Genomic DNA, 23,656 nt, shown 5'->3' with positions numbered 1-23,656 from the left:
GCTAGTTCTTTCCATCTCTCAATGTTACTTTTCTTCAAGTCTTCATATACACTGTCCTTCCATCTTTTCCTTGGCCTGCCTTTCCTCCTCTTTTGTATTGGTCTTCGTGAAAGTACCATTTTTGGCATTCGTTTACTTCCCATTCTCTCTATGTGCCCCAAGTATCGTATTCTCTGTGCTTTGATCGTCGTCGTAATCGTTGGCTCTTGATATAGTTCTTCCAATTCTTTATTGGTTCTTCTTCTCCACTGACCTTCTATTTTCACACCTCCATATATTGCTCTTTGCATTTTTCTCTCCCATCTTTCTAACAGGTCTGTTTCTGACTTTTTGAGCACCCATGTTTCGCTTGCGTATGTTACTGTAGGTCTGATAACAGTCTTATAAATTCTTATTTTTGTTTTTCTTGATACGTATTTGGATTTCAATAATGTGCGTAATGCTCCATATTTTTTATTTCCTTTAGCTATTCTTGCCTTTATCTCCCCTTCTTCATGACCATTTTCATCTATTTTGGCTCCCAGGTAAATAATTTCTTTGGCTCTTTTAAACGAGTATGTTTTTTCTCCATCTATTTGTACTATGATGTTATTCTCTTTTTCTTTTTGGATCTCTCCCATTATCATATACTTTGTCTTTTCTTCATTTATTTTAAGTCCGAATTTTTTGGCTTCTGTTATTATGTTTTTCATTAACTTTTGTAGTTCTTTTTTGCTTGTTGCTAATAGCGTCAGATCATTATTTAAGCAGTCAAAACCAAATTTTACCTATATTAAAGTTTACATTGTTTTTATATAATTTTTGAAAATAAGGGTAGTTTACACCCCTAAAAATAATCAACGCCCTTGAGCATGATATAGAATATGAAGTACAGTGTAAGATGATCCTATCCCCAAATTTTTATGTAAATTGATGCAAGCCGAAATTATTCTTTTAGGATAAGTAAACTTTTTATATATAGCTCCAACAAGGGGTTGAAATATGATATTATATCTTAAAGCACAAAACAATCATTATCTAAATAATAAGAAGCAAATGTTGACAATGTTAAAGTTTAAAATGTTATTTTATAATTTTTACAATTAGGGGTGGTTTTCACCCTTAAAAAACCAAAAGCGTACAACGGCTCAATATAGAAAATGAACTAGAGGGTGAAATGAGCCTAATCCCAAATTTTTGTACAAATCGATGCTAGACGAAAAAATTGCGAGGTTTTGCCATTTTTCCAGCTTCATTTCCTCGACTACTATACTATACCATAAATATAAGATTCAAATGTATACTATAGTCGGTTCGCTAAACTCAGATACAACTAACTAGTGATTTTAATAAATAATTTTGCCAATTTGGTAAAATTGGCAAAAAAAAATAATTACTAAACAATTATTAATTACTAAGTCGTTTGTAATTTTGACAATTTTGGAAAAATTGGCCAAAAAGAAAAAAATTACCGACTAAAATTACTAGCCAGTTGTGTCTGAGTTTAGCGAATCGACTATAAAACTTTATTCTGTTGTAAAAAATTTCTTATCCAATAAATTAATCTTTAATTCTACTATCTCCTTTTTCTTTTAACAAAATTTCATTTAAATGATTCGGTAGACTGTTCTTATTATTAAAAAAAAAACAAAATTTAATTTTCCCCTTTTAAATAGATTATTTATCTCTTCTATGAATTTATGAATGAATAAATTATGCTGTAAAAACTGTTAAATTGACAAAAACAAATATGGTATGTAACATACAACAAATCTCTCCTTTTCACAAATAAACTGACTAACCTATTTTATCTTCTTTAACTTCTTCTCATGGATTGTGTTGTCCTCGGTTCTCCCACACGTGCTCCTCGGATGCTGCTACGGTCTTTTTCTTCCAAACTGTTTCACAAACAAAAAACAGCACTCGCTCGAAATCTCTCCTCTATTTAGTTTCCGACTCGATACAAACAATATCAATCTTTATAATTCCAAGATTTTTCCTTTCAGCTCGATATCTTGTGCAAAATTGATACAAACAGGCTTCTCGTTCCAGACAGAAAACTGGAATCTCTTCAGACACGAGGAGTTTGTACTTCTCGACTCGATCACGATTTTGTCTCAACATGAATCTGCTTACACGGCCACCAAATTCACCACTTTACACAAATTACTATTTTTAGAACTGGACTGCTCCCTTCCGATCTTAATTACACAGTAAATCTTTTCCTTCATCAATCTGACACTCAACCACTCTGTTCTCCCTCCATCAAGCTTTTCGCCAATCACAAGCATTCTCTCTACACATTACATCCCTACTTTCATTTCTTAAGAACAAATAGTGTCGTATACAAATTTTCTGTCTTGTCAAATTTCCAGGAGATATTAAAATTAAATGTTTTCTTATATCCTAGAAAAAACCCTATATTCTAAAACTAAATGAAATTGTTTGCCGTCGATTTCTTTCTAGGAAATCATTTAGAAACATTCTATTGTCTATTCCAAATCGGCACATTAACTTTCTAAAACCGACCGTAATTTAGTTCATTGCTTACGGCTAAATCATATTATTTACAAATTTTGGCTATATACAGGGCGATGAAAATTATGATCTCGTGGTCTTTGATTTATGATCTCGTGGTCTTTGATTTATGATCTCGTGGTCTTTGACATAAAATTAATTCTCTAAATTCTCCCCATAAAATTATTTAACAATACATATTCCTTGTTTTGTAATTACAGCTTCAATTTACCGTACACTTCTAGTAGACTCTGCCGATAAGGTAGAGTCGTGTTGAGAAAACCTGGCGTGCCCGGTTTAAATGGATAAACTGTTGATGCATTAGTGGAGTAGATTCCTAGCATCACCAGATAGCTTGATTAAGCCTGGGTTACAGTTTACTTTAATCGTTATCGACACTCACTTCATCTTTCTTCGTTAGAGGTCGCTAAAGGCATGCGTTGGTAAAATATTTCAATATATTTACCCGTGACCAGACATCTCGTAACGCGACAATTCGCAACAGGACAATTGGTAACGGACAATTCGTAATTTGGTAACTAAATTCGTAAACTCTCTCTCTTCAATCCTGATCCCCCGGAGGGAGTATAGTGGTCGACGTGATGTCGTGTATTGTCCGTCTCCAAAGATCTCTGTCTCTGGTCATTTCTTTTAACTCATGCATAGGTCTTTTGCATATTCCTGTAATCTGATCGATCCATCTTGTTGGGGATCTTCCTCGTGATCTTCGGCCTTCCACCTTTCCTTGTGTAATGAGTCTTTCCATGTTTTCTGTGTTGGCTCTCATAACATGTCCAAAGTATTTTAATTGTTGGATATGGACTTTACTGGAGAGCCGTTGGCTAACTTTTAGCTCTCTTAAAATCGAATTATTTGTTCTATGGTCGGTCCAAGGAATTTGTAGCATTCGTCTCCAACAGAACATTTCAATGGCGTCTATCTTCTTTCCGAATTTCTCAGGGTCGAAGATTCACATCCGTAAGTCAGTATTGGGAATATTAAGAAGTTAATCAACCTCATCTTTAACGCTCTTAAAATTTGACAGTCCTTCCATATTGTGGTCATTTTTGCTGTGGCGCCTTTTGCTAATCACATATACGTTTTATTTCTTCCTGTAGTGACCCTGTGTTTGTGATTAATGATCCCAGATATAAGTATGAGCTCACAACCTCAAACCGATCAATTGTGGTTATGTGTGGATGATTAATCCACACACAACAAAGCAAGAACAAGTTTTATGAAATTTAAGAAAATCCTGTGCAGTCATGATCTAAATTTGGAACTTCGGATAAGAATGGTCCGATGCTATATATTCCCAGTACTTCTTTACGGGGTTGAAGCATGGACACTGACAGAATCGCTTTTAAAAAACCTAGAAGCATTTGAAATGTGGGTCTACCGCCGTATTCTGAAGATCAGTTGGGTAGAAAGAGTCACAAACGAAAGGGTTTTGCAACGTTTGAATAAAAGTTGCGAAGTGGTGAACACGGTTAAAAGGCGCAAATTGGAATACTTTGGTCATATAATGCGTCACCCAGAAAAATATGACATACTTCACCTTGTCATGCAAGGTAAAATAATGGGAAAAAGAAGTGTGGGCCGCCGTACAACTTCTTGGCTTAAAAACCTACGCCAATGGTTTGGGAAAACTAGCACTGAACTATTTCGTGCGGCTGTAAATAAGACAATGATTATTAATATGCTGCGCAACATGAGAGCCAACGATCGACAAGCGGTCTCGGCACCTTAAGAAGAAGAAGTGGATGATTATTATGTAGTCTATCCACTATCATGATTTTTGTCTTTGATATGTTTAATTGCAGACCAAATATTTGACTTTCGTTTTCAACCAGTCGTAAACTACTAGGTGGTAAAATCCTAGTACAAAGCCGTTATACGGAAATGGTATTCTCTGATTTCGTATGTGTCTTGCAAAGACCGACTGATGAGCTCCAAATCGCGAAACGCGTCTCGGAAATAGACGGAGGTGTGAATATTCCTTTTCATATATTTACACATTATTTTCATACTTTATTTAAAGATAATGCATTTTGTAGAAATCGTGTAGACCTCTAGAGAACTGTTCGATCTCAGTTCACCACTATTTCAACTATTTAGTGTATGTGTTACAGTGAAAGCTGAATATTAGTCAAGGTGTACCGTCGCTAGTGATTGTCGACCTTCACTGAAATGACCAGTGAATGTTGATAGTAGAAAATATATATCAGCTTTCACTAGGGAAGGTGAACCTTCACGGAATCAGCCTAGGGAATGTTGAACATCTGGCGGATGTGCACGGCGGGCGAACGACCTTGACCTGTCGTCAATTTAGTTTACATTTTTAATACTTTTATGAAGTTTAACTTGTTTGAACGTATTTAATACCGCATAGTATAATAATTAGTAATTTTACATTTAAGCCTGCAAGTATCTTTTTATTTGCAGATCCCAGTTTAATACTTGTCCAGTAAACATTATAAAAGAAGATGAAATTCCAATGGAAAAGACACTTACTTTACGAACAGTTGCTACTACTCAGTCAACCGGAAGTGGGCAAGGATTTTTTAAGTGCAGTTGTAACAAGAAGTGCCAAACAAAGAAGTGTTACTGCATAAAAAACAATGTTTTATGCAATTCCAAATGCCATAAAGCATTATCATGTTGCAACAAATAATTTTATTATTGTTGACTATAGTATTTTCGTCTCTATTATAGTCTTTAAATTGTAGACTATAGTTTCACGTTTTATTTTGTTCTTATTTGTTCATCTTTCAAATTCTAAATTTACTTTTGTTATAAAAGTATACGTGATTTAAGATTAGTCTTTTATTTCTCTCTAACTTTCCCTAGACTGTTGTAGAGGAGGTTGTCATTCACTATAGGAATTGTCAACCTTCACTAGTGGATGTTGATCTTGTTTGTACGTCTGTGTAACTTTCCCTAGACTGCTGTAGGGGAGGTTGACGTTCACTAAGAATGGTCAACCTTCACTAGTGAAAGTTGATCTTGTTATTTCAGAATTCAACTTTCACTAAGATGCCCAGCGAGAGTCGACCGTGACTAGGAAAGGTTAACCTTCCCTGAAACGTCAACTTTCACTGTAACATATGTACCTAAATAAATTAAAATAAAACAATATATATTTTTTTCAGGATTACCGGGAAGCACTAGAGTGGTTCTCAATCACCTGGATGTCTCTACACAGGTAAATATTTTTAAATCTTTGGTGTATAAGTTTACGTTTGGCTTTTGGGAAAAAGAAAAAGAAACAACAAAGAATTCGTAGTTGTCCTTATTGTTGTAACTTTGTTAAATTAAATATTGTTTATATGGGATTAAATATTGTGTGTACATCTATTTGGCCTCGTTGTTTGTTACCATTCGGTACTAGTCAGTATTCGTGACGTAACAGGGGCCAAATATTCTTCTGACGATTTCTCTTCATTGACTTTTTCAGCGTCCACGCTAGTCTAGGCGCCAAATAGAGGTCACCGTGTCCTTTTCAATTCTGATGGACAAACTCAACGGTTTCTTATTGAGTTTTAGCTGCTAATTACGAATTTCGAGGGTGGATTTCAATCCGAGTGGTCAAAAAACTGTTATAAACAATTTAATTGTTTATAAGGCTCTGGCTCATAAACTAAAAGAGATAAAAAATGTTTCAAATAAAAGCCATTCCTGAATAAAAAACGAAGAAAATACGTTTACTAAACTTAAATCCAACAATTAGAACTCAAGATATAGGAAAATTAGTGCACAATTCAAATTACAAATTGCAAAATAAGTATATTGCGAAGCTTTATCGATCGTAACTCGGCTTCTACTCATGCAAATGAGCCTTAGAAGGTCTCATTTTAAAGTTTAACACGTTGACGGACAGTGCTTCAAATGTATAAGCAAGTGTTGTGACACTATATGTATTTTGCAAAGTAGAATAGGAAAAATGCAACGTCTATAGACGTTGTGTCACATTACATCAATTGAAATTAGACGTCCATATACGTTCTGACCATCAACGTGTTAATTAATAGGCTTCCAAAGAAAGCTTGTTAAATTATTTTATCTTCATTTGTTTTAAAGTTATACCCGTTTGAAGTTATAATTTTCTTTAAAAAATTGTACATTAATTTGTTTATAAGGGTTTCAAGCAAATTTGAGCTATAAACATTTATACTTTAATTAACAATAATGATCGAAGAATTCAAAAGGAACAATTTGAGCTTATGAAAATGTTCGTAAGTTTATTTTTGGCCAAGATATCGATATTTTGGCTACGAATTTCGTCACTTACTTGACTGTGAGCCGATCTTGCGCCTCATACCGCGCCATTAAAATATCGATATCTTGGCCAAAAATAAACTTACGAACATTTTCATAACCTCAAATTGTTCCTTTTGAGTTCTTCTATCATTATTGTTAATTCAAGTATAAATGTTTATAGCTCAAATTTGGTTGAAGCCCTTATAAACAAATTAATGTATAATTTTTTTAAGAAAATTATAACTTCAAACGGGTATAACTTTAAAACAAATGAAGATAAAGTAATTGCCTATTAATTAAGCTTTAAAATGAGACCTTCATTTCATGCGTAGAAGCCGAGTTATGATCGATAAAGCTTCGAAAAATACTTATTTTGCAATTTGAAATTTGCATTGTGCACTAATTTTACAATATCTTGAGTTCTAATTGTTGGATTTAAGTTTAGTAAACGTTTTTTTTTTTGAACAGATTTTATTTGAAACATTTTTTTATCTCTTTTAGTTTATGAGCCAGAGCCTTATAAACAATTAAATTGTTGATAACAATTTGTTGACCACTCGGATCGAAATCCACCCTCGAAATTCGTAATTAGCAGCAAATAATCTATAAAAAACCGTTGAGTTTGTCCATCAGAATTGAAAAGGACACGGTGACCCCTCTGGCGCCTAGACTACGCTGTGTTGTCGTCTTTTCGGATGTCTTTGCCAATTTTCGCGTTGAAGTCTCCGTAGATTATTTGCACGTCTCGTTTGGTTATTCTTTCCAGCATTCTTTTGAGTCGTTCATAGAAGCCATCTTTCATTGTTTTATCTCCTTTCATCAAGAAAATAATTCGGCTTAAATAGTCTCCTTGCCTTATAAATTGTAAAAGGCAGAGATTAAGGATGTTACCAGAAAGTGGTTCCACGAGAATTTTCAGATTTATTGTTTAGATCTGGGTCTTCTCCTTTCTCTCCAATAGATGTCGCTACCGCTATAGAGTCCGGTACGTAGAAATATTTTCATAATTCTGCTTAAATAGGCAGCTTGGATCTCTGAACCAAAATGAAACATAAGCTGTTTTTAATCCTAAATTATTTTTATGAACTTGAGATACACATGTTTTCCCCGTTTTATTTTTTCTACCACGTATACCTCTCAATATATAAACATTAAGAGCTTATTAGAATGTCAAACTCTTAAAAACTTCATTAGTTAAAAAAGCTTTTAAAAATTTGTTATTGCTGATCCATGAAATTTTATTACGAAATCTACCGAATGGACACTTAACTGAAACTAATGACATTGCCTATCATAGCTCGCTGTATATTTTAACTTACATAATTTCATACGAGCATAAAATAAACAACATGCATACAAACAATCTTTAATTACGAAGTGGTATAAAATTTCCGCGTTGTAGAAACTCGCGCATTATCTACCGAAAGAACTGCGACCTCATTTAACTTATCTAATAAGCAAACTTTCTGCAAAGCACATAAAACAACAAGAAACGAGCTTTCCTGAAATAAAACTAATATATTTCGCGCAACTGCTCCAGGCAAACTCATACAAACTAAACAGTTCTGTAGCATTAAACATCGAAGGGAAAATTGTTACTGGATTTTGGTACAATATCAAAAGTTGTGTTTATATTTTAGAATATTCGATACCACATATATAAGATTGTTAAACAAGTTGTAATAAGGTTCTGTGTGACGTTCTATATATCGTAACAGCTTCTATATTTTATATTTCCCTAATTTTCTATCGTTTATTCTCTCTTCCTGTTCTTTTTATTAATATAACATATATATTATATCGGTTTTAAAGCGTTCTACGCCTTTCCGTTCCTAATCGCCACTCCTTTCTATTGTGGAAGTCTTCCTCTCTTAGATTTCTTTCAGACATCGCCTTGGAGATGCCCTTTATCCATGTAGTTGCTGGTCTTCCTCGTTTTCGTTTTTCTGTGGAGGTCCATTCTAACACTTTTTTGAGGATTCTCCTTTCCTCCATTCGTCTTACGTGTCCGTACCAAACTAGCTATTGTCTTTCGATGTCATCTATGATTGTTCTTTCTATTTCCATTTGTTGTCTAACGTCGTCGTTTCTTATGTGTTCTAGTCTAGATCTTCTTGCTGACCTCCAAAAATCCATCTCAGTGGCTAGTAATTTATCTTTGTACTTGTTGGTTAATTGCCAGACTTCAGCTCCATAGGTTAACACTGGTTTTAATATTGTGTTGTAAATTCGTTTTTTATTTTCTGTTCTTATATTTTTTTGCCACAATACCGAATTCAGGGCTCCTATCACCTGCTTTCCCTTTACTATCCTTTCCTTAATATTTTCTTCGTTTCGTCCTGTACTAGTTAGTTTTATTCGCAGATATATGTATTCATTGCAGCTTGTAACTCTCCTGTTTCAGGTTCAGGTTCTCCGTTTCTTCCCGTCCTACCCTACCCGTATTCACCTTCAGGCCCCATTTTCTATATTCCTCTATTAGTTTCCTTGCCATATATTCAAGATCTTTCTTGTCCTGTGCAATTACAATTTGGTCATCTGCATAGTGCAGCGTATAGAGTATCGCATCTTCTATCGGTAGTCCCATTCCATTGCACTTCTTCTTCCATTGTCTAAATATATTGAATAATACTGGCGATATACAGCATCCTTGCCTTAGACCTTTAGTGGCCAGGAAACCTTTTGATATTTTATTTCAGCTTTTAATTTTGGATGTCAAGTTTCTATATAGTGCTTTGAGTGCCTATATAATAGATACATTTATGATGGTCTTTTCTAGTACTTCCCATAGTCTATTAATGGGGACCGTGTCATATGCCTTCGTTAGATCTACCATGAGTAAATGCAACTCTTGGGCTCTTGACAGCCTTTTTTCTATGACTTGAATTATAGAGAAAATGTTGTCTATTGTGGATCTACCTGCCCTAAAGCCGCTTTGTTCCTCTGCTTCGTATGGATGGTACTCTTCACATAGTTACGGTAATACCTCTGTAGTTATTTGGATCTTGTTTACTACCTTTCTTATGTATAGATGTTATCCATCTTTCTTTTCATGTCTGTGGTACCGGTTCTCTATTTAGAAATCTGTTCATTAATGTTGTTATTATTTTAGCTAATTTGTCAGTACCATTTTCAAGTAGTTCTGCAGGTATTCCTTCCAGCCCTGGGGCGCGGCCGTTTTTTAATAAGGATATTGCTTTTTTGGTCTGTTCTTCGTTTATATGAATTGGGTGACCTCGACTATATTGTGTGATGTGGTCCTGTATTTATTAATACAACAACCCTTTATTTTTGTTTATTGTTTTGTTTTTATTCTCAAAATCAAAATAATTGGCTCTCAATTTCTCCTTTTTATTTTCTGTGTTGTCTATTCATTAAGTTTTCGGTGGTGCCCCTGGTATTTCAAAATTTCAACAAATATACATACAATATTTAATTTTCTTATCGATATCCCTACCTACTTTTTGAGACTTAGAATCTTTAAATATTTCGTTGCAAACAGAATAGGCCTTTTTTGTCAACATTGACGCCCCACGTTGGGCGCCATTGTGTTAGGCTCTAACCACGTTAGACCAACCATTTTGAAATCCACGATTGATTTAGGATCGTGAAGAGGTCAACCTTAGCTAAAGTGTCTCCTCTTCACCACCACAAATACAATCATGGAGATCTCTACCCTGGCTAGCTCTCCTCAGAAGTAGTTCGGCTAATCCCTAAGACAAATAATGGTAGCAAGAACGAACACAAAGTAGATCAAAGCATAAGTCTACTTATTTCTTAACCAATTTTGATCTTTCCATATCCACTCCGGAAATCGTTTTCAAAAAATATTAATGAAGAAAAGAAATTGTGTTGAAAAAATATATACCCGCCAAGTTGTTGAGGTTATATTTTATTAAAAGTTAATTGAGGTTTTGATGTACGTAAGCAAGACCATGAACATATCCATGTTTTGGCTTAAAAGATATGAGGGTGGAAGTTTTATGCCCCATGATACATCAAATTCTGATTATTCTGTCTGCTTATGCATTATTTCTGTGTTTTACGATTTTGTGTTTCTTTACTGTCTATCTTTTAAATATATAAGTGAAGATTTTATAGCTTATAAAATACATAAATTTCTATTTTATTTTCAGGCCAATATTCAACATAGTGCGCTGAACTACGAGTCTGAGGACGAGATGATGAGCCGGATGAGCCGCGACAGAAAGGGCACACCACACTACAACAGAGAAGACATTAGGGAACAATACTGCATCACCGAACGCGGTTTGGGTGCCTTGGAAACCAAACAAAGCTTGTTCGGATGTCTTTCGTCTCATCAAGGCTCTTGCTCAAACCGTACATCTCTCCTTACAGCTTGCGTGAGACAGAAAGTACCTTCGGACGAGAATCTGTACGATCTTTATAGAAGGCATCCCTCGGAGTATGCTCCATATCCGAGAAGAAGCAGGTAATAATTCTTCTTCTTCTTCAGCCCATTTCTATCACATTTTTTAGACATAAGCCTTCCCTAAATCCTTTCATATCTGCCTGTCCTTAGCTGCGCTTTTCCAGTGAGTTGTGAAATTGTTCCAGTATTTGAGAAATAATCATTTTTTTTTTATTTTCTAATAGCAGTACAATGTATTTCAAGTTAAATATATTACATACATTCTTCTTTTTGCGTCAATTAATTTAATTTAAAAATTCGTTTTTTGCTCACCCTGTGGAAATAATGATATTAATGCTTATATTACTGAATAGAGAATTGAACACCCTTTCAAATGAGCTATCACACGACCCCTATTCTCATTAAAAAAATCTTAGGTTACGTCATCACGCTCAGATGGATGATGTCACTAGTATCTATGAAATATATGCCAAAAAATTGAAATATAAAAACAAAAATCGACCTGTTTCGGCATTTCCTTAAACTCTAATAACTAGATACTGCCAAATATCGAGGTGGACTGTTTTCTTTGACCCACCCTGTATAAATAAAATAAAGACTAATAAAATTGTTTTAGATATCCATGGGGTCCGGTAGTATCTGATATCTACCGCTATGATGAAGATTTAAAATCGTCATACTTTAGAAGGAAACCAATCATTGATCCAAGCCGCTACACTTGGATGCCTTCCGATGATGAGTCAGTCAGAATGGAAAAACCTAGGTCTATCATTGAAAACTGCCATGATAGGGTTACTAATTCTTCTTCTGTTATGCTGCCAGGGTAAGGATATTTTCCAATAAGCAAGTTTTGTAATTTATTCGATTGTTACTTTTAGGAAAAAGCATGTTAGTTTTGCAAGATCTCATACTCTGGCGTCTTTTGACAACGCGCTATCTACCCTTAGTTATTCTACTGGGCATTTGAATCAGATAGCTACGAGCCAAGAGAGGTTACTGGATGTTAGGAAACCTGAGTTGACGCCTATCATTACTAAACAACCTGAGCAGGAGGTCTTTTGTGGTAAGTAACAGCAATATATCGAAATCTTTCCATGGTAGTGGTTATTGATTACCTACTTCCTTTGGTCTAAATTGAATGATATGGACATCAACGATATGTAGTTTCAGAAAAATGGCTCTACGTGTCATACAGCTCGTGCACGTTAACATTCTGTACGTTATGATTGAATACGTTTAGACTCTTTCTAGTCAGATTTTCTAAGTTGCAAGTCTATGCCAATAAGTCATAAACCATATTATTCAGCTCCAGTCCAATTGTGAGATTCCAGTGTTTACGGCATCCAGGGTTCTTCCGTTGGATTGCCTTAGATCTTCTTGGGTACAGGTTTGTTGTAGCTGTTTCCACACCAGCATACGATCATTGGTTAGTACGGCGTCACAGACACACAGATAATCTTCAGCATACTCCTACTTTTTCAGCTTATAACTGCAGAGGATCACTACATGATCACTACAAGGGCCCTAGTTCCAAAAAATCATGGCCGCTCAAACCAGACGACAGATATACCATAACGAAATTTAAAATAAACGAGAACTTAAGAAAGACAAAGAAGATCGTAACTGCTATTGACCAAAAATGGGAAAAAATCCCTTGTGTCAGTTGGAAAAGAAAACCTCAAACCACGTGGAGAAAATAGAAAACCTTGGATGACAATAGAAATTCTTGAACACATGGAAGAACGAAGAAAACATAAAGCAAAAGACCTGAATAAAAACAAAGAAATTGAACAGAAACAGAAAGAAAGGTGGCTCACCGATAAATGCAAGGAAATAGAAAATCTGGATAAAGGGTATGATAGCTTTAATTTGCACACAAATCAAAGAAATGCCAGGTTCTAGAAAGTGCACTAGAAAGAATATTCTTAAAAATGATAAAGAGGATATTATTATATTGATGTGAATGAGAGATTGTGTAACTGGACCAATTACATCCAACAACTATTTAATGATGAAAGAGAAGAACTGTCATTATATTATTATTATATTAGAAAAGACAGAGGATATCGGCCACCAATATTACGAGAAGAAGTCGTCTATGCCATCAAAAAATAAAAGAGGGCAAAGCTACAGGACCATATGATGTGCCTATCAAATTATTAAAACTCATTGATGAAGATGTTATTGACGTAATTGTTTAACTCTTTAAACTAATACCTATGTCAGACTGCTACAATCCCCAGACAATGGCTTCAATCAATCTGTAGCAATTCCCAAAAAGTCAAGTAAAACAACCTGATCAGATCACAGAGCAACAGCTTTAATGAGTCACATACTTAAAATATTTTTGCAAATAATACACACCAGAATTGTTAAATCCTTGAATGTAAAATTAGTGACACACAATTTGGCTTTAGAAATGGTATGGGTAAAAGAGAGCCTTGTTCGACATGAATGTGTTGGTCCAGATATGCAATGAATTAGGACATTTACTTATGTCGTTTAGACCTTGAAAAGGCATTTGATAAGACTCAACATAAACCAGCGGCTCCAACCACTAGCAGAAAATATTATTGGAGAGTATCAGACGGGCTTCCAAGAGGGAAAATCGACTCTGAATCAAATATTTACAGTCAAACAGATCTTGAGCAAATCATGGGAACACGATATTGATGTTCACAACGTGTTTGTAGACTTCAAACAGGCATACGACTCAGTCAAAAGGAACAAGCTATACTATATATTGGCTGAATTGGCAATATCACACAAGCTAATAAGACTCATTAAAGCCACAATGGATGAAACTCAGGCATGTGTACGAATACAAAACCACCGGACAGACTTTTTTAACATTTCGCAGGGACTAAAGCAGGGAGATGAGCTGGCCCCAACATTGTTTAACCTGGCAATGGAGTATGTGGTTAGGCAAATGCAAACTGGACGAGGAAACCTACTGACCAACCAAACGGTTCAACTGGCCGCTTGTGCCGATGATATTAATATTATGATTAGAACATCAACATGAGCACAGGAAACATAAGCAGAGTTAAAAACACAAACAAAAATGCTAGTTGTTCTGAAGCTATTTCCTTGTGGCATTTTTATGATTAATTATTTATATGGGAAATAAGCCACAATTAAAATGAAAAAAATAATTTTGCTTAGCAACAACACTTTAGTTTATTTTAGTAATATTTTGTATTTTGACAACGGCACCCGATTTGGGCGTCGAAACGTTAATAAAATTATTTTTTTTCATTTTAATTGTGGCTTATTTCCCATATAAAAAATGCTAGGTCTGGAAATTAACACAGAAAAACAAAAATAATGACTCAGGCGAGAAGAAATCTAGTCCCACAAAACATTATACATGAAGATGACATTGAAACATTTGGAAAGTTTACATACTTGGGAGTAGAAATATATGACGACGGATCAAAAGATGGAGAAATACAGAAGAGAATAACGCAGGCAAACAGAGCGCATTTTGCCCTCTCCCATATATTTCGGTGTAAAAGTGTCCACCGAAATACAAAGATGAGAATATATAAAACCTTAATTCGAGAATAACATGCTATGACAGTGAAGCCTGGGTCCTGAAAGAAACATCCAAAAGCAAACTCGACACATTCGAAAAGAAAGTACTGAGGAGAATACTAGGACCTGTGAGGGAAAACGGAATCTTCAGAAGTCGATACAATAACGAGCTTTATCAACTTTATAAGGAAACACTCCTGTCAGACTTCATTAGAATACAAATATTGCAATGGGCCGGACATGTGATAAGAATGGGAGAGGATAGGCTACCAAAAAGAGCACTGAATGCTAGAATACAGGGAAAGAGACCGGTTGGAAAACCAAGAAAGCGCTGGGAAGAAACAGTAAACAGCGACGCAGAAGCCCTTTTAGGAGACCGTGTATGGAGAAGAGCAGCCACAGACAAGCAAGGGTGGAGGCAAAAAATAAAGGAGGCCAAGGCTCAATTTTGGCTGTAGAAGAAGAAGAAGGCTCAACATCAAACTTACGTTGCCTCATCTACGATTTACCTTCACGCAGAACATAGAAAATTTTCTCAGTTTTTCAGCTAAAATATCTCATGCAATTAAAATAAATAGATCCACTTTGGAATCTATATAGCTTCGTTTTAAAAATGTCTGGCTATTATGTGACCCGAACCATAAAAGTTCAACGTTAGCTTAACACTCCTACTAAGCTGCAAACATTCTTATTATTAATAATATTTTGTCTTTCTTTTTAAGATAAAATCAAAAGAGTGCCGATGAAAACACAGGCCACTCAAACCGAAGTAGGACTAGGAAGGAAACCATTACCTCCGCACATAAACCTAAGTCCAAGAACTATACAAAAGGTAGCTCAACACCATTATACCATTTATAGCTTATAAAATGTATTTATTTTTTATATTCACAGGTAAAAATGGTATCCCAAGGCGCCCAAACCAACGGCATAGCCACAAACGGCCGGAAACTGATCAAATCTTACTCGGAAGCCGGCAGCAAATTCGGCATATCGCCGATGAACGGAGAAGTTATTCCTTTTGATACGATTCCCGATCACGAACCTTTACAAAGGACCCAATCCGACGAACCTCCTAGATCTCCGTTCATCGTAGATAAGGCGCCGACTTTTTCTTTACCCGATCGTAATGGCGCAGGCGCCGATAGTGAAACCTCTTCTTTAACCAAATCTGACGAGCACGAATCTGAAGATTCTAATGAATCCAAAAAAGAGATTTTTATAGATTTTAAGGTAAGACTGCCATTTATTCAGTCATTATCAACATCTTTAACGTCTATTCCATCCATTGTCGAATGTAAGCCTCCGTTAGGTGTGTCTATTCATTCCTGTTCGCTGTTTTTCGCAGCCCTTCATGACCAGACATTAGCTTGATGTCATCAGTCCATCTGGTTTGAGGTCTGCCTCTAATTCTCTTATTTGATCTTGGTCGACATTCAACAATTCCTTCATCCAACGGTTGTCCTCATTTCTTCCAATATGTGCTGCTCAGTTCCATTCTAACATTTTGGATTACATCTGTTACTTTTGATCGCCTTCTTATCTCTTCAATGGATTTGCTGTCGCTAAGCTTAATTTTGAGCATTCTCCGTTCCATAGCTCTCTGAGCCACTTGGTGGACTATGTTGTTGTTAAAAGCTTATGTTTCAGTTCCATATGTCAGAACCGACAATACGTATCAATTGAAAGTTTTTTGACTTTAGCAAAAATATTTTAAACAAAATATCTGGGCACGCTCTTGATGATGATCAAGAATGTGTTAAACAGAAATTTGAACAATCAGCTTCAAACTGGGCACATAATTACAGACTATAATAGGTTTCAAAAGAGGTTTAGTCAGATTGAAGGTTTCCTCTACCGAGAGTGGTTCCACAAATTCCTCATTTCGGTACTTCAGTTTTCAGTTTCTCTGAACTGAATTAGGTTGTTAGTAGGTTCCTCTTCCAGCAACTCTCAACAGTGTCTTATCCACCGTAATTTAACATCCTCTTTGTTGATAAGCAAGTTGTCGTCCTTATTATTACAATTGTTAATTCTAGACTTGAATTCTTTTCCAAAAATGTTCATTTTCTGATAGAATTTTCTTGTTTCTCCTTGTCTTATATGACTTTCGAGCAGTTCTAATATGTCGTTTTCTGATCATCGTTTCTTTTTTCGTCCTTTCTGTCCTCTTCTTAAATTTTATAGGTACCTATCTATCGGTGCCCTAGTTCTTCGTTGTTTTATGGTGTTGAATGTCTCGTTCTTCACATCCGTTATTTTTTTGCACTATTGGTCGGACCAGTCGTTTCTCTTTTGGCTTCGGGATACCCCTTTGGCCTGCTAATTTTATATCCTCGTTGCAGTTCCACATTTTCGTGCTTGACTGGTCGACTGTTCAGGTTTGTTCTAGGGTTTTTTTTGTTAGACCGAAACTATTTCTTCATGTCTTCATTATTAAGCGCATGTAACATATTTCATTTGTCTAGTGCCCCTTTCTTTTATATATAACATATTCAGTTTGGCTTGTGGTGTCTCCATTTGGTGACTAGGTTGCTTTATGTATAAATTCTTATGATGAAAACATGTGCTTTCCACAATCGGGTCTTTGGCAGCTGCCATACTAATAAGTCCTCAGCCATTGTCATTAGCAACATTTTACATCGTGATTGTTTTTCTACCTGACATGTATATTTCTTTCTCTTGTAGCTTTCTCTAATGTTCCAAAATACTCATACTTTAGAGAACATTATAGTTTTTAATAGTTTTTGTTTTATTTTAGCCGCAACTTTCCCCTTCAAGCAAAATGTCAAAAAGAACCCTGATGAAGGCTCTGTCGGATGGCGAAATTTTGTTGGAACAAAGAAGAGTAAAAATATCAGATGACTGTGTTGTTCCTGAAAAGCCAGTTCATTCTGTTAGCCACGAGGATGTTCATAATGATGACGATGAAAGGATATTCACGCCGTATTTCCAGAAAATGCCGATTCAAAACGAAGGTATAGTCTCTATCAAGATATTTGAGGAACCTTATTCTTAAGCTTATGGCACGGTCATTTGTATTTGAATGGTATGGTTAAGTTTACGGTGCAGGTAGAAAGTAATCTATTGTTAATCAGTTATACTTTTAATTATTATACTGCTATTCAGTATCTTTAGCTCTCGAAATTTAACGATACTACTCAAATATAAATGACTTTGTAATAGGATTAAGATACGGTTTTATCAAATAATTTGTTGGCAAGTATGCATGGTATAAATTTTAATAAGATATTATTAAACTTAATTTTTAACTTTCTTTCTGCACTTCTAATTCTTTCACTTTTAGCGAAAGAATGAACTACATATTGCATGTGTAATATACTTTTTTCCTGGAAGCCGTCTGTTATGAATCAGTCGTACTGCAGCCACTTGGCTTATTGTACATCTTCCATTCCTTTACGAAACCCATTCCAGAATTCTGGAACCCTGTACTAGTTTATACAGGTCTAGTAGGTGGGTGCCATATTTTGAGTCACTTTGATGTCTCCAAAAAGTGTTTGCCGCCTTCGATCCAATGCCTCGCAGTCATGCAAGATACGGTTGACTGTTTCAGGTTATCTTCTACAGAGTCTGCAGCTCAAGTCTCCATGGAACAGCCCCATTGTATGCAGGTGACCCTTAACTGGTGCAGGCCCAATAAGGAAACCTGTTATAACTCTGAGCTGATTCCTGCTTGTTTTCAGCAATAAATCAGCCGTACTAGCACATATCCGCCCGATATAAATCTTGCCATGTGTTTAACCGGGTACACCCTCCCAATGTGAGTTGTGTTGGCTTCGAATCCAGGCTTTTTTACGTTCGCGGATGGTGCCTTTTCGCACTCTCACGGCCGGCTCTGGACATTTTGTAGCTGATGCTCTCCTGACAAGTGCACCAGCTCTTTCATTACCGTAAATGCCCCAATGGCCTGGAACCCATACCAGAATAACACTGTTATGTTGCAGCAGCCTGTCGAGTTCATGTTGACATTCCCACACCAGCCTAGAGTTCACATTAGGGCTTATAGAGCCCCAATAGCTGCTTGGCTATATGTGCATATGTTAATCCGCTGCAGTTCAAAGGCCTTCAAGTTGTTTTCTTTTGAACACTGCAAGATTGTAATAACTGTGTAAATATGTGTAATATTATTTATTAATTAATATAATCTTTTAATATTTTAGGAGTCTGTAAACCCCTGGAAGAAAACGTCTATTCTTCACTGGACAATGGAATGTACGCCCAGGACTCGATCGACGAGGATTTTCACGAACATTTAATTTATAGCAGAACGTACTTGGACACTCACGAATTTAATGGAGAACAACACATCAACATGGAGAATTGGCTAAAGGATGATTCGATTGTACCTTCCATAAGTTTTCTACCGCACGCAAAACTTTCTCCTTTCACTTCGAATGATTCTTTAGCTAACGAGACCAGGTAAATAAGTAATTTTTTTATATTCCTGTTAAAATACTTCGCCATACAATTTCAATACCTACTAATTTATTTCTGGTACACAATACCAATGTTTCCATCTTACTGTATTACTAACTCTGATCCCTCATCACCATCATTGGCTCTACAAGCCATATAGTTGGTCTTGGGTGTTCTACCAGGTCTTCCACCTGGTCCTTAAATCATACTATGGTTGGATCTATTTTTCGAAGGTTGATGAATAAGAGTTTTCGAAAGTTTACAAAATGGTCGTTTGACGGTTTCTCTATCCAGATAACCTAGGTTCCGTCTCCTTTTGAAACAGACTACTACTGTTTCTCTAGAATTGGCAAGTTTTTCCCTGTCGCACCACCTACTAAGGATAATTAATGTTCTTTGGAGTGTTCTGGATAGAACATTACCATATTTTCTTCTTACCATAATTACTAGATCCTGCACTTCTATCCCCTGCACTTCTACCACCTGCGTTAGGGAGCGAGATAAAGTCATCCACCAAGAGTGAACACAGGATGGGAGGAAGCATTCCCTCCGTGGGAATCCGCTAGTTGTTTTGGCCAAAATCTCCTCTCCTTACAGGTCTAGGTCTGTTAGAATCAGCCTATTTTCCAACATTGCTTTGATCCAATGACATCTTCAATCTTCAACTTCCAAATATCTGTGGCAAAAAGTTCATCTAATGTCATCCCCTCTTTGTGAAAACACACACACACAGTTGCGAATATTCCTTTTGATGCTGCTGCACCATAAAGATAATTTGGTAGTGCATTATTAAATGCGCCTTCTGTATCTAGAAAGGCGATTAATGCAATCTCTCCATTGTTCATGTAGTGACTGATTTTCCTTCTGGATGCATGCTGGTTGGCACTGAGATGATGATCCATCAATAGCCGCTCCTTAATATATCTATCAAGAATTGTTCTTATTTACTTCAACAGAAATGATGTAAGACTGATCGGTTTCGTTATTTTGTCGTCCTATTTTTTGTATGTACACCACCTTTGCGGTTGCTCAAGTCTTTGGTATATAACCTAGTACTATTTCCTAGTCTTCTTTCCTAGGATCTTTAGGTCATTCTATGTTATCAGCTTGAGTATGCTCATCAATAATTGTTAAACCTGGGAAGTAGTTTAGAAGAAGCTCTAGCGTTTCGTTTTTAGATTCGGCAAAGGTGCCCTAAGGTCTTTTAAGTACCTAGGTGTGGTTCCTATACCTGATCCTTAAAAAGAATCTTGTGGATTCTAAAAATATATCTGAACTCTGACTCAACCTCCTACAAGATTCTCGTTTCACTCTTCTTATCTGTTTATTGTATTCAGTAAAAGTTTTTCTGTATGTTTCACAGTTCTACAATTCTTTGGCTTTATTCGATAACCTCCTTACTTCTTTTTTTAGTTTTCCAGTTTTCTGCTCCACCAAGGTGTTTGTCCAAGATCCATATTCTTCTTCTTGCAGTACCGTCTCCTATTGGAGGTTGGCTACCATCACAGCAATCTTAACTTTGTTGGCTGCAGCTCTGAACAACTGTATTGAACTGCACCCTTACCACTCCCTTAAATTGCGCAACCAGGAAATCCTCCTACGTCCCACATTTCTCTTTCCCGAAATTTTTCCTTGCATTATGAGTCTTAGCAGAGAGTACTTTTCTCCTCTCATTATGTGGCCTAGATATTCCAGTTTTTTCGTTTGTATGGTTTTTATGACTTCGCATTCCTTCCCATCTTCAGCAAAACATCTTGATTTGTTACTCTTTCTGTCCATGGTATTTTCCACATTCTCCTGTAGCACCACATCTCGAATGCCTCAATGTTTTTGATGTTTATCTTTTTCAGTGTCCAAGCTTCTATGCCGTACAGCAGAACGGAGAAAACATAGCACCTTAACATTTTCGTTCTTAAGTTTATACATATTTATGTCTCGGCTGCATAGGAACTTTTTCATTTTGACAAACGATTGTCTCGCTATCTCTATTCGCCTCTTGATTTCTCTTGTCTGGTCATTAGTATCAGTGAACCAAACCCCTAAATATTTGTAGGACGTAACTCTTTGAACTGGCTGATTATTTATGGTTAAATTCACATTGGTGTATAGCTTCTTTGTTACATGTTACATGTTACATTTATGTGTAGTAATGTTTTCTGTTTAATAATAAAACTTTTACGTTCAAGGGATCAGTCCGACGGAATTTGGAACGAATCGCAAGCGACAGTCCTACAAGTGGACTCAGGAACTGACAACGGAACAATCTTAAGCAGCTCAGAGTTCAATTCAGCCACGTCACCCGTTTCTACATCCATCGCTCTAACTCCATCATCAAAAAGAAAACACATGCTCATGATTCAACACCAACAAAGATCTTCCATGGACACCGAGAACCTAGACGAAGAAACTGTGGACCAAAACCTAACATATTTAAGAAAAGTATCTCCGGCGAAGACTGTGGAATCTCCTGCAACGGTATTTCCTCCAAGACAATACTTATCAGTGGAGAATATTTTACCGATAAGGAAAAAATTCACGCCAGAAACACCCGTTGGATCGCCTCTTCCTGCTGTAGTTCCTGATCTTTTGCTGTCTAGAACTGATTCTTGTAGAACTAATACGGATGTATCAGAAAGTACTACTACTGACGACTATATCACTGCCAATTCTGGTACAGACAGCTCAAGAAAAAGTGGTTCTATTAAGGTAAATTCTGATTTTTCATATACTAGGGCGATCCGATAAGTTCTTAGCCTATAAAAGGAAAAGTCGCACGGGGCCAAATCTGGAGAATACGGTGGATGGGGCAACAGTTCGTAGTGTCGGCGTCGAATCCGCCCAATAATTCGGCATAGTAAAACCTTGTCATCGCTCTGCCCTTCTCCAGGTAATCAATGTAGATCGCATCTTGTGAATCCCAAAAAATGGTGGTCATCACCTTTCCGGCCGATTTCCCGGCTCTGAGCCCGTTCGCCGGGTGCCATTCACTTTTTTGCCTGTTCCTTGGTCTCGAGTGTGTACCAGTACCGTAGAAACTTCTTCGGATCTCGCTTAAATAGCGTCAAAGACTTTGAAGTGGTCTCACGGTTGCGCTTAATGTTTGGAGTGAGCAAACGTGGCACCCATCGCGCCGACAGCTTTTTCATGCCTAAAATTTCATGCAGAGTATGACCCACGCGGCCTTTTGAGATGCCTACTGAATCGTGGATCGATTTGAGGTCGTATATCGATTTGAGATTGTGGATTTTTGTGCACTGCAGAAATCAAAGTCAGAATCGAAAAAGCACGTTCTAATTTTATGAAAATGAAAAAGGTCCTATGTAGTAAAGATTTAACATTAGCTCTTAAAGTACGCCTAACAAAATGTTACGTACACAGTGTACTCTACTATGGAGTGGAATCATGGACGTTAAATGTAGAGACAATGAGACGACTTAACGCCTTTGAAATGTGGACCTATAGAAGAATTATGAGGGTTTCCTGGGTAGATAGAGTTACGAACAACGAAGTACTGAGAAGAATAGGTAAAGAGAAGGAAGTTGAACTTACAATTAAAGAAAGAAAACTACAGTATCTCGGACATGTGATGCGGGGCGAGAAGTATGGCATCCTGCGACTCATAATGCAAGGAAATATAGATGGCAGAAGAAGCATCGGAAGAAGACGAATTTCGTGGCTGAAGAACCTAAGAAAATGGTTTGGACGCAGCTCAAAACAACTATTTAGAGCTACTGCCTCAAAAATTAAAATAGCTATGATGATTGCCAACCTCCGTAGCAAAGATAGCACCTGAAGAAGAAGATCTTCCATGTTAGCCATTTGGGGAACACCTAGGCATGGTTCATCAAAAGCTGACGTCCAACTACGTTAAAACACGTTAAACAAATTTTTGACAGTTGCCATCGAAGGAGAAGAGTCACCGTACACAGCATCCAAGCGCTCTTTGATTGCGCTACGTGATTTGCCTTCCAAAAGCAAGAATCGAATCACCAATCGATATTGCTTTTTTTTCCTAAGCTACAATTTTAATTCTGCTGCCATTTTGATATTAGCCGTCTACAAGAATGCATTATATGGTAGAAGGTTTCTTTTGCGAGGGCTTTTATGGGGGCCATAGCCCCTCCGAGAATAAAAAAAATATCAAGTTAAATATTTGCAGTTCAAATGTTTTTAGTTTCAAACACATATATGTACAACACAGGGGATAAATATATCTGGACAAAAATTGAACAAAAGCAGTAACGGAAGCTTCAAGAATGACATTGGATGTTGTGTAAATCAAAATGTTGATAATTTTACAAAGTGCCAATGGTTAGAACGACCTTGGCGGCCATCAAAATCGTATCAATTTCTATACTCTGTGCACAAAGAATAAAAAAGAAATGAAGCGTTACTTGGGTCACCAGCACTTAGAACAAAGAATTGGTACTTTCGCACATTCAAAAAGGATTGTTTTGCAAAGGCTTATCATGAAATCTTTAACATCTTTCGCCAAACTACAATTGACAACGACGGAGCCATACAATTCCATGA

At 36.5% G+C, this 23,656-nt stretch overlaps 1 protein-coding gene across 5 annotated transcripts in view; it reads left to right on the top strand.

Moving 5' to 3' along the window:
• Positions 1 to 23,656, top strand: part of LOC114327122 (uncharacterized) — a 160,089-nt gene that overhangs the window by 97,253 nt on the left and 39,180 nt on the right. For all 5 annotated transcript variants that reach the window (XM_050647808.1, XM_028275628.2, XM_028275625.2 and 2 more), the window contains exons 3-11: positions 5,649 to 5,701; positions 10,893 to 11,209; positions 11,766 to 11,972; positions 12,028 to 12,212; positions 15,409 to 15,518; positions 15,581 to 15,919; positions 17,448 to 17,664; positions 18,868 to 19,126; positions 21,310 to 21,829. In XM_050647808.1, the coding sequence (XP_050503765.1) occupies positions 5,649 to 5,701; positions 10,893 to 11,209; positions 11,766 to 11,972; positions 12,028 to 12,212; positions 15,409 to 15,518; positions 15,581 to 15,919; positions 17,448 to 17,664; positions 18,868 to 19,126; positions 21,310 to 21,829 (2,207 nt within the window). The remainder of the gene's footprint in view (positions 1 to 5,648; positions 5,702 to 10,892; positions 11,210 to 11,765; positions 11,973 to 12,027; positions 12,213 to 15,408; positions 15,519 to 15,580; positions 15,920 to 17,447; positions 17,665 to 18,867; positions 19,127 to 21,309; positions 21,830 to 23,656) is intronic.

This window comes from Diabrotica virgifera, chromosome 3 (genome assembly GCF_917563875.1).
Source record: "Diabrotica virgifera virgifera chromosome 3, PGI_DIABVI_V3a".
NCBI lineage: Eukaryota > Metazoa > Arthropoda > Insecta > Coleoptera > Chrysomelidae > Diabrotica > Diabrotica virgifera.
This window is presented reverse-complemented; position numbering and strand designations above follow the sequence as displayed.